The sequence below is a fragment of the Vidua chalybeata genome, chromosome 3, assembly GCF_026979565.1.
Source record: "Vidua chalybeata isolate OUT-0048 chromosome 3, bVidCha1 merged haplotype, whole genome shotgun sequence".
NCBI classification, from domain to species: Eukaryota; Metazoa; Chordata; class Aves; order Passeriformes; family Viduidae; genus Vidua; species Vidua chalybeata.
Window position 1 is genome coordinate 52,019,269 of NC_071532.1, and position 23,003 is coordinate 52,042,271.

A 23,003-nucleotide genomic window follows, 5' to 3' on the forward strand; every position below is an offset into this window, starting at 1 on the left:
AGCTCTGTATCACAGTTCCAATTGCACACTCAGTGCTCTTCCAGAAGCCTGTGTTTTCCTGTCAAGTGCTGCTTTTCTTACCCCACATACTCCTTACACACCTTACCCACCATTCACACATGAATGTCTTTCCTCCCAGTGCATTCACTCTCACATATTCTTCTGTGTTCTCATCCTGTCCTTCCCAAATACCAGACCTACTCAGTGTCATTCATTCTCTTGTGATTTTAAAGCATCTTGTATAGACCCAAACCAATAAAAAATAAGCCATCTTCCATTAGAAAAGCTTGATCTTGGTGTGGTGTGGCCTTAAATAAACCAGTTTGGAAATTATGCTGTTACATAAGACTCTTAGCTTTGCTTTCTGTTTTTGAGCAAGTTTTTAAGCATCCTGGTTACAGGAAAAAAAAGCCCGTAAGTGTTCAGCATAATGGCTCGTGATCCTAATGTTTATTATGGTGTTAAAATCTTGTCATTTCTTGGTAGTCTGCCATTCAATTTTTTTATGATAAAATTTCCAATTCAGAAGCAGGTCCTTGATAAAAACTGACATCTAACATGAAAAATCAAAATTATGTACAGAATCGACCATCAGTATTTATTCTGACATTTCCCATCTTTGTTTTTTGTAATGTACTTGTTTTAAATGAGATGCCAAAATTATTTAAATTGTATTTTATATTTCCTAATAAGAAAATTTGCCATTTAACAATCATCATGAGGTTTGAAATCTACTGCTTTCAATGAAATGAACAAAAATGATTTTGAACACTGTTTACCTTTTCAGCAGTTAGTAGAAGCAGCTTCTTTTTTTTTTTTTTTTTTCATGTGAACATATGCAAGTATTTCTACCTTGTTTGTGGGTGCGAATTTTGGCTGTATGCAGACACACCTGGTGCACTTTAGGAGTAAGGAAAGAGAGAAATATACATTCCACGATGGTTACACATGAAAACATACTCATTTTTGTCAGGGGTTACCGGATACAGATGAGCCTGCCATGGCTCCACTCCCCCATTTCCAATCTCAAGCAAGGCTGAACACATGCCCAGTGCACACATACAAAGACAGATTTGTAAAATCAGGTTGCCTCTAATCCAGGTCAATACAAGTAAAATTCTGATTGAACTAGGTGGTTTACAGTCAATATTTTAAGATATGTCAGCCAGGATGTCAAGTGATGTTTGGAACAAGGAATGCTCAACATTTGACCCACCTAGAATCTGTATCATGCCTGGTTAGCCTTCCTGTGCTGAACGCGGGGCTGGGCTGCAGTCAGGGAGCTGTGTTATGATGGGAGCACTTTGGTCTCATTATCACTTCTGTCAGAGTTCAGCCTTACCACAGGCCCTACCTGTGTGGCACATCCCTGGAACCAATGTTCACAACTGCCTTATGATAAAATGTACCAGGAGGTCAGTGCATCTCACAAAGGTCCAGATCCACAGGGATATTTTGATATTATTTCAATAGCTAATGGGAAAATAGCAAAGATCTTGATCTACAGGGGTATTTTGATGTTACTTCTGACAGATGATGGGAAGGTATTATTCTCTCTCTATTATTCACATGTGTTCTGCCTAGTTTGCACAGGAGTTGAGGTCAGACTCCCAGTTCTGGGAGATACAAAGCATCCACATATGCATGTGACTTAGAAATATGTGATTTTTCAGCACATTGTAAGATAAGACATAAAATATTGAAGGAGGCTTTTTTTCTGTTTTTTTTTTTTTTATTTTAATGGCATTTCTGGTGTGTAAATTTAGAAATTACGAATTTGTTCCAGATGGGAAGAAAAAATCAATCTCACAATTTCTTGTGAGGAAAAAGATTTAGAAAACGTATTTCAAAATCATGGTTTCAGAGCAGTTGAACTGATCAAGTGAAAACAAGACATTTGATTGTCTTCATTAAAATACTCGGACAAAATGACATTACAAAGGAATCAGCCATTGTGAGAAATTGTTATTCAGAAATATTTTGTCAGTGGTATTAATTGAAAATGTGTTAAATTTCCCTCTAGCAAGGGACAGATTGATGTCACAAGAGGACTATAACACTGTAAGTTGTGACTTAAATATTACCTTATTTCATAGGAATTGCACCTGTGCTGTGTGGAATAGTCAATGCAAACTTAAATTTGAAAGTGAGAGTCAGAAAACGATGTGATAAATGCAAGCCCAGAAAATAACAACTGTTTAACCTTTCTCTTTTTATTTTTTATTTACTTTTTTAAGTATGTACAGCCTGATTATAAGGATTAGTAAGTATTTTGAAGACAAAACCAAATAATAATAATATGGTACAAGATAAGTTCTCTTCTGGCCAGTCTTTCCCTTGCAGACCTTGTATTTTGCCTGTCTTGTTTCTTGTGCTAAGTGAATGTGACCAAACAGTATTTGCCAGACAAAGAACTGTAGTGATGGAGGCAAGCATGTTTTATGAGATACTTATTTGCATGGTGTGCCTGTATCTCAGTGGTGTATTTTCAGACAAGGTCTCTTTGGCTAGGCTGTAGTATGGACAGCCTTGAGCACTCATTCTGAATCACTCCAGTGTCTTCATGCTGGTCTCAAGTGTATATATCTTGTGTGAGAGAAGACATATCCTTGATACTCAGAATTCCATAGAGTAAACTGACCTTTTTAAAGAACTCTTTCTAAGCCAGGTAGACGGGGATTCAGCATTCTGAATCAGACCTGGAACAGACCCATCTTTTATTAATATAATGTCTTCTGATTTACTGCAGGAAGACACTGAAATGATTAAGTGTACCAGCAGTCTGCATAAAATGCCTGGGTGACCTCCGAAGCACTATGATAAATATCAAAGAAAAAATTTTAAACCTGTTTGATCAGCTTAAGGAAAATTAAGGCCATATCTCAGTTTGTTGGAAATGCTGTTAAAGTAGAAAGACAGGTAGTGCCTGCAGAATGGCAGAAGATCTAGGTCACATCTTTTTCCATATGACCTAAAATGAATGAGTATGCTGGGTGGAAAGTATCTTTCCACTGGAGTTTGCTTTGCAGTTTTTCTCCTTGGTGGTTTTATCAAAAGAAAGCACAGGTAAATAGTATAAACAGCTAATTGACCATTCTAAATGATCAATCTTGTGTGTTCTCTTTAGGGATGCTTACATGTGCACCATCTCCTTTGTTCTCCTTATTCCAAGAAAGAAGCAGTACACACATAGATAAAGATCTTCCAAAAAAAATTAACATCTTCTGATAGTAAGCGTCTTACTAAAATTCCTTTGTAGTGCCATTGTACCTTTTATTACAAGATCTCAAAGTACTTAAGAAATATTTGCTAACTAAGCCTCACATCTCTCTGCAGAGAAGTGTGATTTGAACCAAATGCAAACAGAGGAGACAAGACCCTGAAATTGGCTGGACATATAGTCATTAAAATCCTTTAGGAATTACCTTAGTTGTGTAATCTGTATGTAAAACATTGTTAATCTCAGGTGGTTCAGGAGGTGATGTGGGGCAGAGGCTGCCCACAGATTACCCCCTATTCAGCCTTCGGGGTTTTTTGCAGGGTGGGGCTGGAGGCTATTCAACCTGCTCTGCCCTGGCTGTTAAGCATCAGCTCCAGTCTGCCCTGTCTCACCTGGTGACTCACTTGGTGCTGCTGCTGCTATTCACTAAGAGATGGGAAATGTGTGGACATTGCTACTGGGTGTGAATAAACCCAGGTACTTCCCCCTTGGTGGATCAGGAGCAACCTAACTCCACTTTGGCCCCACCTTCTTCTGCTGTCCAAGATAAGAACCACAGCCTGGGGTAGCTTTGGCCCTTCTTGGTGTTGCAAGAGGCACTGTCTTCAGCCTATGCCTACCCAGTCACTGCAGAGCAAGAAACGGGAGAGGCAGGGTGCATGTTTACATGCTGGATGTAGGCGAGTGCATTTGATGGAAGAGGAAGGGTGATCTGAGTACAGGCTGCTGATGAGGGAGGAAGGAAGAGACACAGCTATTTAAATGGTAGAACGTAGGCTGCTGCTGTGGGTGCAGAGTGGGTGATTGCTGCAGCAGCACTTCAAGAGGCATAGCTCCAGCAGGGCAAGTTGACCTTCAGAGGAAAAAGATGAGGGCAATAGACTGGAGATCTATCTGCCTGTGTGCATGCTGAGTTCAGGACATCCTCAGTCTGCAACAGCTGTTGGAATTATGGACATATTTCTGGACAGAAGGAGGTGTACCTGCACTGTGTAGCATATGTGGTATAAATGAAGATTCTCTGGGAAATGTTTAACCTGCTGGGTGTATACTGTGAAGTTAATCCCTGTGTGAACAGTAGGTGTTTATGCAGAAGAACCAGGCATTCAGCAGCCTGGACAAGTACCACGAGTCCTCACATGCTGCCTGAAGACAGTTTCTAGCTGGAAAGAGGGAAAAATGAATGTAGGGTAGTTCTAACCTACACAGAGAACATGTAGGTTAGCATGGAGGCTTCCACCCACATGACCTACTTGTGGAACAGCTTCTTTTTTGAAATAAACAGTGCAGTATCATCCATGCCTGTTTGAGTAGGACGTGTATTTCTGTTGGCTGGAAGAAAGGAAGGTACAGTTGTCAAGCCCAGATGGAGGCTTTGAAATATGCATGATAGTGGCAGCTGTGTGTGGGAAGAATGAGTTGAAGTGTGTTGAGGAGGAGGAGGCTTGTTTACTGTGCTACTGTCTTCTTGTAGCTGCGGAGCTGAATGAGGAGAGAAATGCGGAATGTGTTTCATGTCCGTGGATTATTGCTTCACTGTGCTGGACAATTTTTTTCTCCCAATATTCATTACTTGTTTGAAAATTCATAAAGGATCAGTGATTTGCAGTGAAAGAGACTGCAAAGACATATCATCTGTATTTGACAGTCCTGGATCCCCATGGATCAAGTCCCTAATTTCTTGAACTGGACCCTTCTGCCTGAAGGATCCATCTTGAAATGGATCTGGGCTGAGGCAGTTGTGTGCATGCTTTGGAGAGGAATGCATTGTCCTGTCGGCCTTTCTGATTTTGAATTTCATGTATGCCCTTATTTATTAGTGTATTTCTACCATAGTCCATGGTTATGTAAATGGTTAAGCCTATGTATGACTGGCATTTGGGTGTCGGGGCCATGTTTTGTTGCTGCTGTAGTCATTGGCTGGCAGTGATGCTCAGGGGTGGCTGCAGGTGAGACCTGGCTGAAGTCAGTGGTGTGCAGCTCACCCTCTTCCTCATGGGGAAACAGGGGCAGTCAGGGACAGATTGCTGAGGCCTTCCAGCCAAACCCTGCCTACAGGCAACCTGATGCTTGGTGCCTGGGTGCCTGCCCTTCTCTCCCTGCTTGGAAAAGCAACCTGTGATGCTGACCTGGGGCAGCCCGTAAGAAGATCCAACTTTCATACCTGTGGAGTGCACCCCCTCTTTTTAGGACAAAAGGCAATGCCAACCCTAGCCAAAAGGATTAGTGATTCATAAGAGAGACTATATGTACTTACGATTATAAAAGAGAGGAGGTTGTGCCATACACAACAAAAAGTATTGCATTTATGTAGTGAAGTGGATAGTGTCAAGTTAATTCACAACCTCCTTTGGGTTTTCTGTTGTCTTAGATTTTTGCCTACAGCTTTCAATCTTCTCATTAATTAACACTTTTCTGTGGGGAGAATAAGGGTTCATGGTTTTTTCTTTTTCTCACAAGAATATTTTCTAAGCATGTTTTATTATGTATACATTTTTTGCGTTCCCATCCCAGAGCTTGAAATCAGTGTTCTCTGAATAATTCCTGAGTATCTCTTCGAGCTGTGTGGCCCAAAAAGCTCTTTGACTTAAAGCAAATGATCTAAAAAGAAAGTCTGAAGATCTGAAGTTTTCTGTTAGAAGAATATTGAGAAGGCATGAACTGTAATAACTTCTAGAATCAGAGAGTCAGTTTTAGTGTCAGGTGTTTTACTTTGTGGTAATGCTTGGTTTGTCCTGTGCTGTCCTAAAAGCCTTTGCTCTTACACTCAGATAAGATGTTTCTGCCTCTGCAGAATGCCTGTTAATGTAGTGGATGGCTTTCAGATCCACCTGATCTTGAGAGTGGCTGCCATTTCAATCTGTAATCATATGACAGTGACTTCCAAATTTTTATCAGTTGAAAATCTACATCCCAAGTCATTAATCTGATTTGAGCTTTAAGCTTACAACTAGCAGACTTCTATTATAACCATCCTTCCTTCCCTCTTAATTTTCTTGTTGGTTTGTGAATAAACTGTGCTTCAGACCTTTGATATTCATGAGGTATGTCCAAGTATTTTATAAAGAACCATAGCCACAAAAGGAAGCAATATTGGTATTTATCCTTGCTATGACTTTTCCACAGCTTGATTTTTCTCACCTCAACTGTGACATGGACAACAGTGTAAAAAGCCAAAGTTAGAGGTCATCAAATGTTTCATATGGCCAATTCTCAGGAAATTGCATAAGTCTCTAAAATCCAGTTTTCTTGAAGTCATGAAAGGCACTGAATTGATCAAAGTGTAGAACCATCAAAAAGCGAAATTTTCAAGTGTTTGTGTTGGACAAGCACAACGTCTTCACAACACTTCAAACAGAAGGTGCTGCTGCAAATGGAGTGTGAAAAAACTATCTGCTTAATTAGTAGTAAACAATCATGGCAGCAAAAGGATTTTAGGTGTTTATGTTCTCTTAATCATAGTTCAAATTTGCTTCTAACAATTTTACTTTGAAAATTAGGCTAGTTTTATTATTTTTCTACTCTTTTCCCAATGAGGATGTAACTTTTTTACTGCTAGAATTTCTGTGTGTTCTTCATCCAGTTTTAAGGCCTCTAGTTTGCACCTTGTGTTGCCATGTACACCTTAGCAATACAAGTACACATCATTATTATCTGGTAGTGCTTGAATCTCATCTTCACTTTGTATGTAGACATAGAAGAAATGGAAAGTTCAAGACATAGCCTTTATCCAGAGTCTGTCTAATTTTCTTTCTTCCATGAAACAGATACCATTTAGAAATAACCTGTTTAATCTGGTAAGCAGGCAAGCTAAAGCACTCATTTAAATTTTTGAGTTCATTGTCAAGGTCTGTAACTGAAAATATTTTTTTTCCATGATAGAATTATCATCTGCGCATTGTTTTATCAGCAAGAGACAGATGTAAGTGGTGTTTATTTAGAAGTGTGCATGTCTATATTTAAGTATGAGCATTCAAAAGATGTCTATAGGAGAGGGAGATAATCAAATCATGAAGAATTTCTGCCAACTGACTTCTGTCAAGGTCAAAAGGATTATTTAATGAGTCTTGGTCAGTCAAGAGTTTTGACTGTCTTCTTCCAGAATGTCCTGAGCTTTAAGATGTCATCACAGAGTAAATTCTCTGGGCTTCAGTTAATCTATAAAATTGACGACAAAAGTAGCTATTGTTACTTCCCTGGATGACGTCTTTAGGTAAAATAAGATTTTCCACTGCTTTGTACCTTGGGCTATGAATCCTAGTAGGTTTCCTTACCAGTTTAAAGTCCTACCTGTAAATGTTAAATGGTTGTAGAGACTCTTCTGAAATACTAGCTGTAATTCTTCTTCAGAGTTTCTTCAAATAAATCAGTAATACAGTATTTTTTTAACTACATTAGTGAATATTAGTTGCCTTAGTATGTAGGATATTTTATCAAATGTTCTGAACATCAAGGAAAAAATTAATAAAAGAAAAACAAACCAGCAGCTTAATTTTACCTGACAGAATGTAGAGGAATCAGTTATGGCCCTTCAATGCAGCTTATCTGAAAGTCCTTCATGTAGACTTTTTCTATCCTTTCATGCTCCAAATGAAAGGATAGAAAATTAGAAAAATTAGCTTTTTTTTTTTTTCAGAAACTTTGCTGCAATTTAAGTTCAGTAACCACCAGCAGTAGTAGAGTACTGTCATGATTTAACCCCAGCCAGCAACAGAGCACCACACACAGCCCTTGCTCATCTCCCTGTGGTGGGATGGGGGTGAGAATCAGGAGAGTAAAAGTGAGAAAACCCATGGGATGAGATAAAGGCAATTCAATAGGAAAAAAAACAAAAGCCATGCACACAAGCAAAGCAAAATGAGCTTGTTTGCCACTTTGCCTGGGCAGGCAGGTGTTCAGCCATCTTCAGGAAAGCAGGACTCTGTCACATGTCACGGTTACTCTGGAAGACAGATGCCATCACTCCAAACATCCCCCTCTTCCTTTTTTTCCCCCACTGCTTTATATAAGGAACATGATACCATGTGCTATGGAATATCCCTTTGGTCTCTTGGGGTCAGCTGTCCCGGCTGTGTCTCCTCCCAACTTCTTGTTCACCCCCAGCTTCCTCACTGGTGGGGCAGTGTGAGAGGCAGAAAAAGCCTGGACTTGGTGCAAACACTGCTCAGCAATAATTTTCAACCCCTTTCAGCACTAATCTAAAACACAGTCCCGTATTAGCTACTCTGAAGGAAATTTACTTAATCCCATTGTATACAGCACAAATAGAAAGCTCAGAGAACACTGTATATTTGTGAGATCCATTCAGGGTGTACTACAGGGCCAAATAAAGGAGAAGAACACCCCCTCCCCCACGGCATGTAATGTAAATGGTTGGATCTTGTTTGTGGAGTATATGTAAGCTATATAGAACTGAACTTGTTGTAGGGGGAAAGGTAGCAACAGTCATCCTACCACAGTCTCTTTGTTCTTGTTCTCTCTTTTAGCTGAATTTATCTCTGCAGGCTGAAATAAATGTAATTATGGTGCCCTAAACAGGCATTAAGGTTCAGGGCTCTAGCTCTGGTTTTCAGGATCAATGGTGAGGAATAGCAGACTCGTTTTGAGGAGTGTACATGTCCCAAGACAATATCCCAAGACAAACTGAAATTTTCTGTTCAGTTGTTACCATCAATGGAGAAAATAACTTTGGTTACATCTATATCTTGCCTTTCATATTTTAACTGACAGAAGAGTCAACTACATTGAGTTGATGAAAAGAGAATTTCATCCTAGTTTGTTATTGTCTTGTCTATATTGCATACAAATATGAGCAACCACCTGTGGGAATTCAAACCCTTAAATTATTCTCCCAGTTGATAAGCACTTTCATAACATACCATTAGCTGTTGGAAAGACTACCTGCAAAACTTTAATAAGCTTTTTCAAGAAATTACATTAGTGCTGCATTTCATATGCAACTTGCCTGGCTGATACTGAAGTGGTAACTTTTTTATCAACATTGTGCATCTTGGTTAAAAGCTGAATTGGTGTTAGTTTGCTGCTGACACCAGCAAGGTGGATCCAGGATCCATAATGAGGACCTCACCAAAGAATGGATAGCATCCCTTTAATGTAAACCAGAAGTTTGACATGGTATGAGGAAGGATTCTTTGTATGACTGAAAAACAATGGGCTGTAAAATCACATAGAAAAGACTAGGCTATTTATTTCAATGTCTTTCAGTTTCATGGAGATAGAAACAGATTTTGAACAGTCACTATAGACTTAAAAGACAGTTCTGGTATGTAAGTGTGTATGTAAAAACTTCCTGACCTGTTTAGACAGAAAATGGCAATGAAAGAATCAGTAAGGTACATGCCTAAATATGCACAGATGGGTGAGTTGAACCTGTCCAGTGCAGATGTTGCAATTGTAGAATGATTTCCAGACTTACATGGGTGACAACTTGGATAGGGTTTGAATTTTTTTGATTGTTTCTATATAAGCATATAAAATAGCAACCAGGTGCTACTGAGTACCTCTTAGTTAATGATAGTCTAGTATACAACTTTACACTCAAATCTTTAGTTGGTCTATGTCCCCTGACTCTGTTTTTTTGCCCTCCGAGTGACATGTTTGAAGTCTTATCAACAGGGAGACACTTACACGAGACCAAGTACTATTGAAGCAGTCGGTTCACCAGAATCCTCATGTGAAGCTTAAACCTGTAATGACCATAGGAAAATTCCTTCAGTAGATTGTGAAAATAGTTCAGAAGCATTTAAAATTTTGTGATCAGCTGGAGTCATTCAAGAGATGTGTGAATTTCACAAACAATGACGAGATTTCACAATCCTTGATGCAACCAAACACTTTCCTTACATGAAGCCCCAGACGTAATGTAATCATAGGATCACTCAAGTTGGAAGGTAAGCCATGAGGTCATCTAGTCCAATCCCTTAGTCAGGTCGTGCTCAACACTGACCCAGGTTTCCTAGGACTTCATCCACCTGAGTTCTGACTTGTAAGTTGGAAATCTCCACTCTTCTACAGTTACACATCCATCTCTTTCTGTTGTGTTGTACAGAACTGCTCAATCATGTTGAGGAGGATCTCACTGGTGATGATCGTGTTTGCTGGATGTGTGATAGTGTAACACACTCATAATCCATCATGTGTCCTAGTACAGCATATTTTCAGGTACTTTTATAAGCATATACTACACATCCAGATTTTTCAATAGTTCTTGTTAAATCTAGATGGAGACTGTGCTATTGAAGTTTTTAACAGGAACCACACCACAGAACTATTTAAAGGTAATGGTTAAGGACCAGAGTTTCCTTCAGTATTAGTTGCTTTTTTGACAACGCTGCTCTCCTCTGCATATATAAAGTATTTCTTGTTATTCATTAAGTTAGTTCAGTAACTATTTCATTCACACAGAATGAAGAGAAATCAATTCAGTGAGAAACCAGCTGGGAGTTAGAAAGTAGGAAAACTGGTTTTCCTCCTACTCACCTGCGAATAACAATGAGGTGTGGGAGGATAATATCTACTACCTCTAAAATCTTGTAGAGCATAGTGAAAAGAAACACTAAATCTGTTTTTACTTACTACAGAAAGCATATAGTTTCTTTAATATGTCATTTAAATACATAATGTGTTGTTTTAAGCTTTTCTTTGCATTTGCAACACATCTGAAGTTAAGATCATTTATTAGTTCAGAACTGTTCAGAATTCTGCTTGGAGATATTTTAGCAGCCTATCACCAGTCATGATACTTATCTAACAGAAATAAAATAAATGCACCATTTTAGTCACTGTTTTCTAGTATAACAAAAATAAGGAGTATAGCAATAACCAAGATTTCATTTTTTAGGGGAATTGATTGCCATTTTGTTACTTGGTTTTGGCCCTTATGAGTCTGGTTACCTTCCTGAACTCTGGAGTCCTTTTTTCTGCTTGTGGCTGACTAGGCGGTTGTGTTCAGTGTCACGTTTTTGTAATGCTCACATGGCATCAATGCCTTAGGCCTTATTTCTCTGCAGTTTTCTTCACCAGAGGCTTTATCCAAAAATGGCAAGTAGTGCAAAATGTAGCAGTCTGCTTACTAAGTATATCTTAGCACAAGGAAATTGTTGGGTTTTTTTTTTGTTTTTTTTTTTTTTTTTTTTTGTTTTGTCCAGCTACGATATTGTTTCCTGCATTTTTTTCAAGCTGAATTTAAAGCGCTGGTTTGGGTTGCAAACCAGTAAATTGCTGTGAATTTGTCTGCTTTGCTCTTGGTTGCTCCTCCTTTGCTATTATGCAACAGTAAAGTTAACAGATGTACTATTTTGCCTTCTTATGAAATAGCCACTGATAGGGAACATCTCTGTTGTAAATCTTACTCCTCTTTTTGATCTAAATAAATATAATGACCTATGAAAATGTTATATTTGAAAAATCTCTTTTATTAGTTCTTTAAAAAGATTACCATTAGTAAGAGTAAAGAAAATCAGGGAAGCAGACTTAATTGTTTTTGAGATTTTATTAAAGATAGCAATTTTTTGGTCTCTGCTTCATGATTTTCTGTTGGTTTTTAAAAAATCATATCTCAATAGAAATATTACAATATATGGGTGTTTACTCAGTTTACACTGCTGAGTAATGTGCATTGATACCGTTTAGGCCGATTTGTGACAGTTCCATGTAAAGCACCCTTTCCATATGACATTTAGAATCATTTAAGTAAGAGCTGGATAAGAAATAAACACATAATCTCTTCGATCAGTTTCAAGTTTTTTCAAAAGATGGTAACAGTCTGATAATACCAAAGAGAAAGTCCTATCTGAAGCTGGCTGTCACTGTATTTAGCAGCAAAACAATTTCTAATTGAGTGCTATTAAGGGAAAGCAAACCTAGAACTGAAGTATATGAGATCCTTTCAGATTCCTTCTCTGATTTCTTGAGTTGTTTAGAGAGGCAAGAATCCCTCTAATACTTTCTCCATCTTCAGTCTGAAAACCTGGAAAGTGGTAATGGCAAAAAACAAAATAAGAGTAGGAAAATTTGTGTAGAGAAGCAGTCATAATGCCATAGTAATACTGTGATATGCAGATTGATTAATTTTTTTTCAGCTAAATACATTTAAAATATGGACTTCATGATGTTATAGTTATCCTTTTACCATACAAGGTCAATAAACACTTGGTTAATATATGACCATTTCTGCTGTAGATATTTTGTGCTTATTTTTCAAATTGAGTATGGATTAACGTGCTGACCTTGGCATTGATACAGGTGTTGTAATTATAGACAGGAAATTCCTGAAGTAGTAGTTTTATATTAATTATAATACTACTTTATTGCAATACTATATAATATTTTGCTTTTAGATGAAGTACATGTTTTGACTATGTTCATAGCTGGATAAACCCTGCTTCTTGAGAAGAAAACCCTTTGCAGGGAAGCACAATGTGCTTTTACTTCACTGTGTGTATGCAAGCTGATGATTGAATGTCAAGCATTTTATACATCAAACCAGTATTTAAATTGTATTTTCCTCTGAAAGATAATACAATTTCATGTAAAGGCAAGCTGTGGTATTCTAACTTGGAGTCAATGTGCATTTTCTGGGTTATTGTTTTGTTTCAGTGTTTTCTACTCAAAAGAAGATGTTTGCCTACCTGTATTCAATTTGCCATACTTGTAGGTGTTATTACCTTTGTTTTTTAGTTACCTATTTTGGATATTTTGGAAACAGGTACAAGCAGTGCCTGCAGTGAGTCAAACAAAATTTCATGGTTCTCATAACAAGTATCACTGTATAGTAACTGCTACTATACTAAGGACTCGGTTCCTTGAAATGTAATACTAATTTTGATCGCACTGTGGCTGCACATGCACTCCCTAAACACATAAGGAAAACAATTTATCAGAGCACTAATTCCAGCAGAGTAACTTAACACACATCTGTGTGGATATTGTGGGAGATTACTGCTGAGTGGTATCTCACACTGAAGGTCATCAGTTAGATTTTCTGGTAAAGTATTACTCTTCCTGAGTTGGCATCAGAACTAGTAACCAGTAATTGCAGGTAACCAGCAGAAGGAGTAAAAAAAATGTAATTTCTATGATCCATATAGTCATTTCACAGTTGTCTGCTTTTAAAAACCTTTTTGAAGTAGATAGAAGACATTGCTGGAGCTGTAATGGAGTGGACTTTCGCAGTCAATGGCCTAGGCACCCAGCCAGTTTGTAATTCAGTGAGACACAATACATTATCTGTTTTGACAGTCTTCATGGCTAAATAGTCTGGCTCTTGTAATACCTAACTGTGTGTATAAATAGAAATAAAGAAGTAAAATGGCTGATCTTGACAGCAAACTTTGGATATGGCCAGAGTTCACACATGCTTGTTCCCTTCAGTCGAGTGGGAAGAACAAAGTAAACTGATTGAGTTAACTGGAACTTGAAAAACATCTCCAGCATGTGTTTTTCTTGAGGTTTCAGTAATGCATGAAGAAATGTGATATGAGCTCTGCAGTAAGACTTCTAAAATATATTGGTTTTCGCACCAAGAAAAGAATTGCTTTAGTGGCAAGATGGTAGACAACATTCACAAAGAGCTGTACTTAGAATAGTGGTTGTCCATTTGCATGTTGTGTGGAGAAGGATGGGACAGGAGGAAGTAGTCCTTGTTTCTGATTCCTATTTCTTGCTCCAGATAAAGTATTTTAGCAGATAGTTTTTATAGTGAAATACAGGCACAGGGCTGGAACCTATGTGAGTTCCAAAGACATCTGTGGGCTCTCTCCTACACTAGCACAACTTATCAGGAAATATGGGCATAATACTCTTTGACATTGTCAGTAATTCATATCTTCTTGGAGGCAGGAATTATTCTTTAAGCTCAGTTGGGGTTGAAATGGGTGTAGAAGGTGCATCTGTTAGCAAGTAATATACTCTGATACTGCATAAAAGTTGATACCAAGATTTTTTCTTTTCCTTCTACCATATGTTACAGTAAGCAGTCCCAAAAGTTAAATGCTGAACTCTTAAAACCTTTCTTCTTGGGCTTCAAGCTGTGAGTGCTCATCTCACACAAGAAATTGACTGAGGTCACTTAAATTCTGCATGTATGTGCCTTGCAGGAGAGCTTGGAATTCTAGAGATACTTCTTTACTTGACTATATCCAATTCATTTTTGCTTTAATTTGATCTCACTTTATGGTCTGCTCCTTGGAAATTAGTTTTGTCTGAGAGCTGTGGTTCCCACTTTAGCTAGGTCTGTAAAAACCCTGTGCAGTGCTGCACCTGAACCTCCTGGTGGGTACAGGCATAATCCAAACCCAGCTTTCCTGAGTGTAAACATAACAGCCCCTTGTGGTGGTGCTCAAAGTCCCGGTGGACTCAGCTCAGCTCTGCATTTAGTAGTTGGCCTTGATTTTATTACATGGGGGTGGAAGGGTCCAATGCCCTGGTCAAGCTGTTTCATATAAAATTTGTAACACGTCTCTGAGCCAGGATCTTGGCTGATTCAAAGCTAGAGGTTGAACATGACCCAGTCTCACTGTTAGTTAGAAGTGAATGTCTCAAGATGGGCATGCTGATGGGGCTGCTCAGCAGCTCTGCTCCGGAACTCCAGTGGGAAGTTTCTTGTTGAGTGGTTACAGGTGGCCTGGACTGAAGAGGTTCTTGTTCTGTTGCAGTGGTGTCTGGGCCTGGTGCTGCAATGGGCTACTGCCAGATTATAAACAAATGGGCATGGCCTAAAAGCCTTCAACATTTTTAAACGTTATCTGGATAACCAGCTTTTTTTTGTATTGTGAAGAACAGGGCAGAATACTGTTAAGTATTTATTTACCAAGTGTTTTGGGAAAAGCGTATGTATTCTGCAAGTTGGAATTAGAGGTACCTTACATAAAATCAGAAGTTACATCAGATACATTTACTTGGACCAATGTTCTTATACTCTAGGATAATGTTTTCAATTTGTGTGGCATTCAATTGTGGCCAGTTTATGTGCTGGTAGACTCATTTTCCTAAGAGACTGTTCTGGTTCATGTTACACACACATTGGTTTACCTGTTAGCTAACAATCTTGTGTTGCTGTTGTGACAGTAAGGCCAGTTTCTGACCAGGTGATGATAGGAGTCTCCATCACAAGTATCCTTGTAGCAGCATTTTCAGCTCGTTTGGATGAGAACCCCCCAACCTCTGGTTTGCTCCAGCTGGCCTGCAGCCTCTTGTCAACTCCAGTGTATGCTTGATGACTTTCTAATTAAAATCATCTCATCTGTGTGCAAGAAGTTTTCTGGTTCCATGATATACATATCTCAGTAGATAAATAGCGTCCATTAGTTCACCATTTACTTCATATGAGCAAAGCAGGACCCGCCCGGGTTGTTCCCAGGGCTACTGGGAACTCCCTGCCTCCCCATCCTGACATGCAGTTGATTATCTTGTTAACATGTACTGGGACTGCCTGTGGAGTTCTTTTATCGATGCCTCAGACCTCTGGTGGAGCTGGGACTGCCCGGGGCGAGTTCCAGTAGCTATCAATTATCTCATCTGTACAGAAACTGGCTGGGGAGTTCCCGGGACTGCCCAGGGAGTTCCTAAGGGTGACTCAGCATGCCCAGCATGTGCAGGGGCACAGCCCTTGTCCCCAGCTGCATTACAATTACAGCTGCTGTGGTAATTCGGAGTGCACGTGCATGTACCCACCTGGTGCATGGAGGCAGGAGTGTTGGGAGGACCAAGATGTTTTGTGGAGGCCAGTGGATGCTTGGGCATTTCCTGGTGTATCCTGCTCATTTTTGTTTTGGTTTGGGTTTTGGGTTTTTTTGGTTTTTTCTTTTTTTTTTTTTTTTTTTTTTTTTTTTTGTTTTTTGGTTTGTTTTTTTGGTTTTTTTTTTTTTTTTTTTTTTTTTTTTTTTTTTTTTTGGGTTTTTTTGGTTTTTTTCATGCCAGGCTGCCATGTTTATAAGCTACTACAAGGTGCTGTTCCTGCCCTGGAAAATCAAAACCACCATGCTCATTGTCACCAGAACTGCACTTCAGCAAAGGTCTCTTTACTGGAGTGATTTGCTACTTTCTTACCTGCTACGACAGATGTTGTTTGAGCTTTCTGTTTCGTTGAGAAGAAAGAACTTGTAGTGCTTACTGACTGAAAAGTATGTTCACTGCTGATGGACAATATCTAAATCTCATGGGTTTGGAACCTGGTTTGATATCACGTAGTTGTCACAAATTGGCTTCCCCTAATATGTAAGGGGATGTAAATTTAAACTTCCATATAGTTAATCTCTTTTTTCTTTTGCAAATGAAATGAAAAGTAGTGAGTAAACCAGAAGTACAGTAAACAGATATGTCTGGAAGGTTAGTTTGGAAACTCAAGAAACAGTTAAAGTTGGTTGCAGTAAGAAAGAGTGGGAGAGGTTTGAGCTGTGTCTGTGTTCATAAGCATATGAGGCAAGATATGGTTCCATGCTGTTTTCTTTTTCAGACCACTCTCTCCAAAGACAGTCTCCAGGTAGCAGATGAGGTGGTTGTGCTTCTTCTACTCTGTAACTTGTCCTACGGGAATGCTGAGAAGCCAAGTGTACACCACGTTAAAAGTTGCAGCACATGAAACTTATTCATACAGAGCAAAACAAGGGGAAAATTAAAAATATCTATTTACCACTAGTGTTGTTCAAAATCAATATTTGCTGTATGAAATATGATGTAAGAGCAGTGAAGATGGGAGTGGTATAATGGACAAGATCTCCAAAGGTATTAGAGACCTTGGTAACTCTAGTTTGTTTGCAGAAATAGATCAGCTGGTCAGAATTATAGTATCTAACTATTAAAGACGCAGTACTAAAGAAGGTCTTTGAAAACTCTGATCCCTGTGAGTTTCATAAGAGGAGAAATATTTGGATTTACACTATTTAGTACATACATACAGTAGTATGGCTGCATTTGGAGGGAATGAAATGTGTGTGCATTGAAAATGGCTATTTCTGTAAGAGTGAGTGTAGGTGCGTGGAAAATAGCCTTAATACAATGCCTGGAGAGCTGCCTAGGGGTCAGGACACCTGAGTTCACCCCTGGGGTGCCTTGCTGCCTTGGCCAGCTCATTTCCCCTTGCCTTGCTTTCACCAACAACAATCAGGAAACAAATCCTTCATTTCCTCTGAGACCGATTCATGAGAAAGACAATGAAAGCAGAGAAGTGTTATCATCTGTGGTTGGAATGCCACACACCTAGTGAACGCTTAACCCCTGGTTGTCTATTTAATTTAAATGCAGTTAGTTTGTATCAGGGGGTTTCCCATGGTTTCTTTAGAGATATGAGATAATGAGATTTTTTTTTTCCTCCCGAAATGCAACTCTTCAGAACAGTGTCTTGCTTGAAGTGCTGTGTAAAGAACAGTCTTGTTTATGAGGACGGTATAACATGTTAGATCACCTTTCATTGAACCACATGCTTTATAATTAATGTGCGAAATTATGTCCTGTCTTTTTTTCAAGTGGAGCTTGAATAGCAGCATCCTTTGCTGTGGTCTAACTTGCAGAAAATCCTTATCTTAGTAATAACTTAATTTATGAATGTACTTTACCTATCATAGGTTATACTTCAGCTGCTGCAGCAGTGTGCAAAGGAAGAAGAGTTTAAGCAAAAGCTGAAGATAAGCCTGATCAGAGATTTGAGCTGTTTTCCACAATATGGGTTTGCAATGGGCTTATTTGTGTATTGTTGGGTGAGTGATGAAGTGGGAAAAAGTCCTCAGTGTCTCCTTCCAATACCTTCCCTGGAGAGAAGGAGAATTGCCCAATTTAGATGCATATCATGTGAAAACCTGTCTTTCTAGACTGGTGTGTGGAGTCATTCATTACTATTTTCACAGTGCTCAGGTAAAAGACCTTTAAAAACTTTTCTTTCCTAAGCCACGCTAGGACAGCACTGAGGTTGCTGTGTCTCAGAAGATTGTAGTGACTTTCTCATTTGCATTTCCAGCTCTGTCCCTATGTTGCTGAGATACATTTGTAATGGCCTTACCTGAATTCAGCAATTTAGAAGGCAGCTATTACCTTATTCATTAAATAAAAAGGGAAGAAATTAAAAGCAAAATCAGTTACTCTTTGGTCAGTCAAAATTGCTTCCCTGTAGTGGTATTCAAATTGTATTTCTAAACATGAAAAAGTTGGTGCAATGCAGAAGTTTCTGGGGTTTTAAGCATACAATTTTTTAAATAAAGCTTTGCACTTAATTAAATGTAGTTTCTTTTTTGGGGTAATTAACTTAGAAACTGCTAGGGGCTTTGCAGCCATGGGAAACCCTATCCTAAAGCTCATTTTAGCATAAACAGCTGTAGAACAAGTCTTACCTTCTTAGCTAGCTATCCCAAATATTGTCTAGGGGGCTGCTTTTCCTGCCTTGACTGCAAGGGCACTGCTCCAGAGAGAGTACCAATCATGCTAAAACGTGTAAAATGATCATTTAAGCCAAAATAATGACATAACCTTCTAAGCAGTGTATAATCCTAATAAGATTAAGCTTTACCAAAGAAAAACATAAAATATATAACTTAATAAAAGCATAATCTATTCTGAATAAACTGTATTATACATATTTGCTGAATGGATTATATAAATTTAATGCAATTACAATGTCTTATAAGCAGGATACAATAAGTAGTAATGGCAGCTTTTCTATACACAATATAAGAGAGCAAGGAAGAAGATGGGGATTATTAGAAAATTAGTTTAGTCAAAACAATTAAAAAGATAAAGATAAAAATAGAATAATAATTTCTTAAGTACTGCAACAATGAGCTTCATGCTTCTTTGAGTGTATTAGCCAAGATCAAAGTAAGATATATGAACATCTAAGAAGACTGACATGGTGTTGGAGAGGAATGACACAGCTGATACAATTGCAAAAGATTTGAGAAAATGTAGTACTTTCTCAGCATCTGTTCAAATTTTTATTCATATTTCTTTAGTACATTGTACATTTGTCCATTCCATGTCTTCATTTGATATATGGCTGTGGATTCCAGGCTGTTAGCACTTCTGAGCCAGATGGCATACACTCTGTCATGCTGAGATCATGTTAGAAATGTCATCTATGCAACTCAGCTGAGGTAGAGTAGCACTTTAAAATGAATTCCTCAGTTGTCCACTTCCACTATGGATTTTTTTTTTTTTTAATTTTTTTTTTTCTGAGGATATTGCACCCGTGTAAAAAGATTAAAACACATCTTGTATGCATAATTTTAAAAGGCATCTCTTGTCATGGAAACACAAGATCTTGTTATCTTACACAGTTTGGTCCCCATTCCACACCTTCATAATAGGTGCTTAAGCACTAGGAATTGAACACTGTAGTTAGTACCTGTAAAAACTAGACCCAAGAGTCAAACAATTTTTTCTTTCATGCATATTAATTTCCTAGTAGATTTTATTCTTTCATATATCTATATAATCTCAGTGGTTTAAAACCCCATCCTTGGTTATTTTATTTATATATATATATATATATATATATATATATATATATATATATATATATATCCCACAATGCTGGTGGGCTTCAAAGAAAGAGACCACAGGAGGTTATGTAGAATGTAAAGAATTATATTTAAAGTAGTCCCTGAACTTATCAACATCATAAGGGATTAAGCATGTTTTATAAGCTGATTCATATCATATGACTAAACCATGAAAATGAAGTTAAATTTCCTACTAAGGACTAGTCTTCATGTGCAACATGCTGTGTAGAAGAGCCGTCCCCCCCACTGAAGGCTGCAAAGGGAGACATGAGTCATTATCTTGGATGAGGACAGTGCTGGACATTTGAAAGGCTGTCCCTTCATCCAGTTACTGAGGTTCTAATGTCTCTTCTGATAGAAGTGCCATGTTTTACTAGTGTAGTTTTTAATTCTAATTTTTGTAAGTAAAAGAGAAAGGAGAGATAGGAGAAATAGTTATTTCAAGATTTCTAACCAGTAAACAACTCTGAGTAAAATAGATGGCATTTGCATTAACTATTCCTTTGGCTTACTCTGTTTTCGTTGCCTTGTCTGTTACTTTTTTTCTCTATATGATATATTTGTCTTCTGAGACTACTGGCTTTTGATGGGCCAGGGGCTCATCCTTTTCTGTGTTGAAGTGACCTATGATGTTGAAACCTGCTTAAGAAACAAAGCAACCTAAAACAACCATGGCACTTGCAGCTGGTGTGGAAAAAGATGCGGTATGAGCTTTGCCTTTTTGCCTCAGCTTACTGTCAATGATCTTCTGGGGTGATGCTTCTTTTTACTTCTGACCTTTGAAATATGAGTATTTTTCCCTATTCCTTGCACAGAAATAATGATTCTGAGTAGCACACAGTGCTTTCTCATGGTTCTTGCACCCGAATTAATTGTAGGTTTAGTGGTTAGATGTATTACACTGTGTTTTAGTATTTAAAAGGCTCTTGGTTCTTGCACTTTTTTCTTTATGCCTCTCTTTCATTTGTCTGTAAACACAAAGATCTGCCTTTTTCTTATCTGAAGTCTGTAGCTTCTCTGATACAAAGATTATATGTTGTAATGTTGTCCAGCTTTTGCTTGCTATCATAACTAATAAAGATAAAGCGAGGAGAGGAGAAGCGAGAAGAATAAAGCAGTGTGCCTGTGAGTAGTGGTGGAATGGCAATGGGCAAGAACAATCATTAGTTCCAGGCAATCAAGAACAGTAACATATTTATTAAGCAGCTACAACCCATGACTTCATTTGAAGCATTTTCTGTTAAAAATACCTTGTTATTCTCCATTTCTCATCCTGGACTTCCTCGGTATGTTGCTACTACAGATAACCGAGCTGTTGTTACAGGATGCAGGCTGTCCACAGGTGCCTGCAAACAGCCCAATACACAACACCACTTGAAACAGTCATCTAAACTGCTGTACATTTGTTACAGCAAGTAATGATGTGTAGAGGCTGGAGAAATTAAAGCTAAGGTGACAATGAGCAGTAGTAGATACTCCAAGGTTATAAATAATTTTCTGTTGTTTGAAGAGAAAAATCAGACCATGTTTTTATATGACAGATTGTAAAATCTGAAATACAAGAGAAATGACAACTTTCAGCAATTTGATTTTGCATGCTGGTAGAGCTAAACTTCCATCTTCTTGGGGAAAATGTGTCTTAAGCCTGAGTGTTTTGATGGGTCAGGTTATGTCTGTCCCCCCACCTTCGAGCTGGTGGTCTGTCCCCAGGGTGTGCCTGATGCCCTGAGGCTGGGACTGGCCCCTTGCCACACTGGTTGCCCTGCTCCTGGCTGGGGATGGGATGGGCCCTGACTACCCCCCTGCCACTCCCTGCCCCTATGGATTAGTGAGACTTCCCTGACACCGTTCTGTGAATTAGTCATCCTATCATGTGGTTTATGTTTGGTTACTTAGTGGTTTTTTGTTATTTCTTGTAGATTTTGTGGGTGTTACTCCCATCCTTTATTCTGGCAGTGCTGTCTATTTGCCAGCCTAGACTGAAGCCTTATTTCATAGAGGGACACATGAAGTAAGTGGTGTTAATCTTGAAAATGATAACTTGACAGTGATTTTTCATAATCACAGGTAGGTAGAGGAAAAATTACCCTTGAATAGTATTAGTGCTTGCAAAGACTTTTCCAGTTCTGCCCTGAGTTCTAAGGAGTGCTTCTGATTATGAGAGTGAACTTGAAAGAAAATTAAATTCCAGATTCCAGAATTTAATGGTGGATTTTCTGCTTTGGTAAGACTAGTAACAGAATTTTCATAATCTCAAGAGATCTTGTCCACACCATGGAACTTCATGGCATGGGTGAGAAGGGAGTTCCATGCCCTGGAAATAGATTTATGAGGAAATAGGTTTTCTGTTTGACTCTTAAGAAGTCAAATTAGGAGTAGTACGAGGAGGTCATTAGCTGCAGTCCTTGTGAAAAAACTGTCCTAGTGAAGCAAGTTTTTATTTTCTTGTGGTAGACAGACACATCCAATTAGTTTGTTCTATGTAATTCAACACATCTCACTGTGAGAAGATTTCTGTGCTGCTTGGTTTCATCTTATGTTTATAGCTGTTTTTCTCCTGCAGCAACTTAACAAGTGTTTCTTCTGCTCTGAGTTTTGTTTGCTGACCATTGTTATTACTTGTCATTACATTATCACAGTTTAAAGGTACTGTAGGATCAACTCTAGTGGCAGTGGCCCCTTTAGGCTTCTAGGAGAAAAAGGATCAGCAGTAAGTATTTTATACCTGTTAAGTTATTTTCTTGGGATTGCATTTTCTGCTTATAAGTTTCTGATTCTATCTATACTATCAATCTATACTGTTACATGGTATAGGGAAGCTCTGTCTATTTTATGTCAAATTTGTCCTTTTCTGAATCACTGTTTTCCTTCAAGCTCTAGTTAGAGGCAAAACTGCAAAGTATTTCCTCTGAAATGTTGTTCTTGCTTACATTTCTAAGGGGAAAAAAAGTCAGCTGTTTAACAGCTTGAGGATGTTTCATGTATAGATTTACCACCTGCAAATTTTCAAAATAAGGTCTCTCTTTTGAAAATGTGATCCTAAATCTGAGGTAACACCAGGGCACCTTGGAGAACATTGTTTAGAGGGAGTTTCTATTTCCTTGCTGTGATTTTTTCACATCTGTTAGACAGCATTCACACCGAGGAGCATGGACTTAAAAACTTTGTTTCATGCAAAAAACCACCAGTAGCTGCATGCTGTGCTTTTCCTACACCAGACCCACAAAGGATGTAAATCATTACTGATTCTGTTTAATTAATGTTGCTGAGACTCA

The 23,003-nt window shown here is 38.4% G+C and overlaps 1 protein-coding gene across 6 annotated transcripts in view; it reads left to right on the top strand.

The window, feature by feature from the left end:
* AIG1 (androgen induced 1) overlaps window positions 1-23,003 on the top strand; it is a 124,395-nt gene that overhangs the window by 10,607 nt on the left and 90,785 nt on the right. The window contains exons 1-2 of one of the 6 annotated variants that reach the window (XM_053937874.1): window positions 20,411-20,432; window positions 21,648-21,739. The exons of 4 other annotated variants lie outside the window; for them this stretch is intronic. Coding sequence is in view for 1 of the 2 variants with exons in the window: in XM_053937873.1 (XP_053793848.1) it covers window positions 20,400-20,432 (33 nt within the window). In the remaining variant the exon portion in view is untranslated. Of the gene's footprint in view, window positions 1-19,769; window positions 20,433-21,647; window positions 21,740-23,003 lie in introns of those variants that run through there. One more of the 6 variants, XM_053937873.1, reaches the window with a different exon arrangement.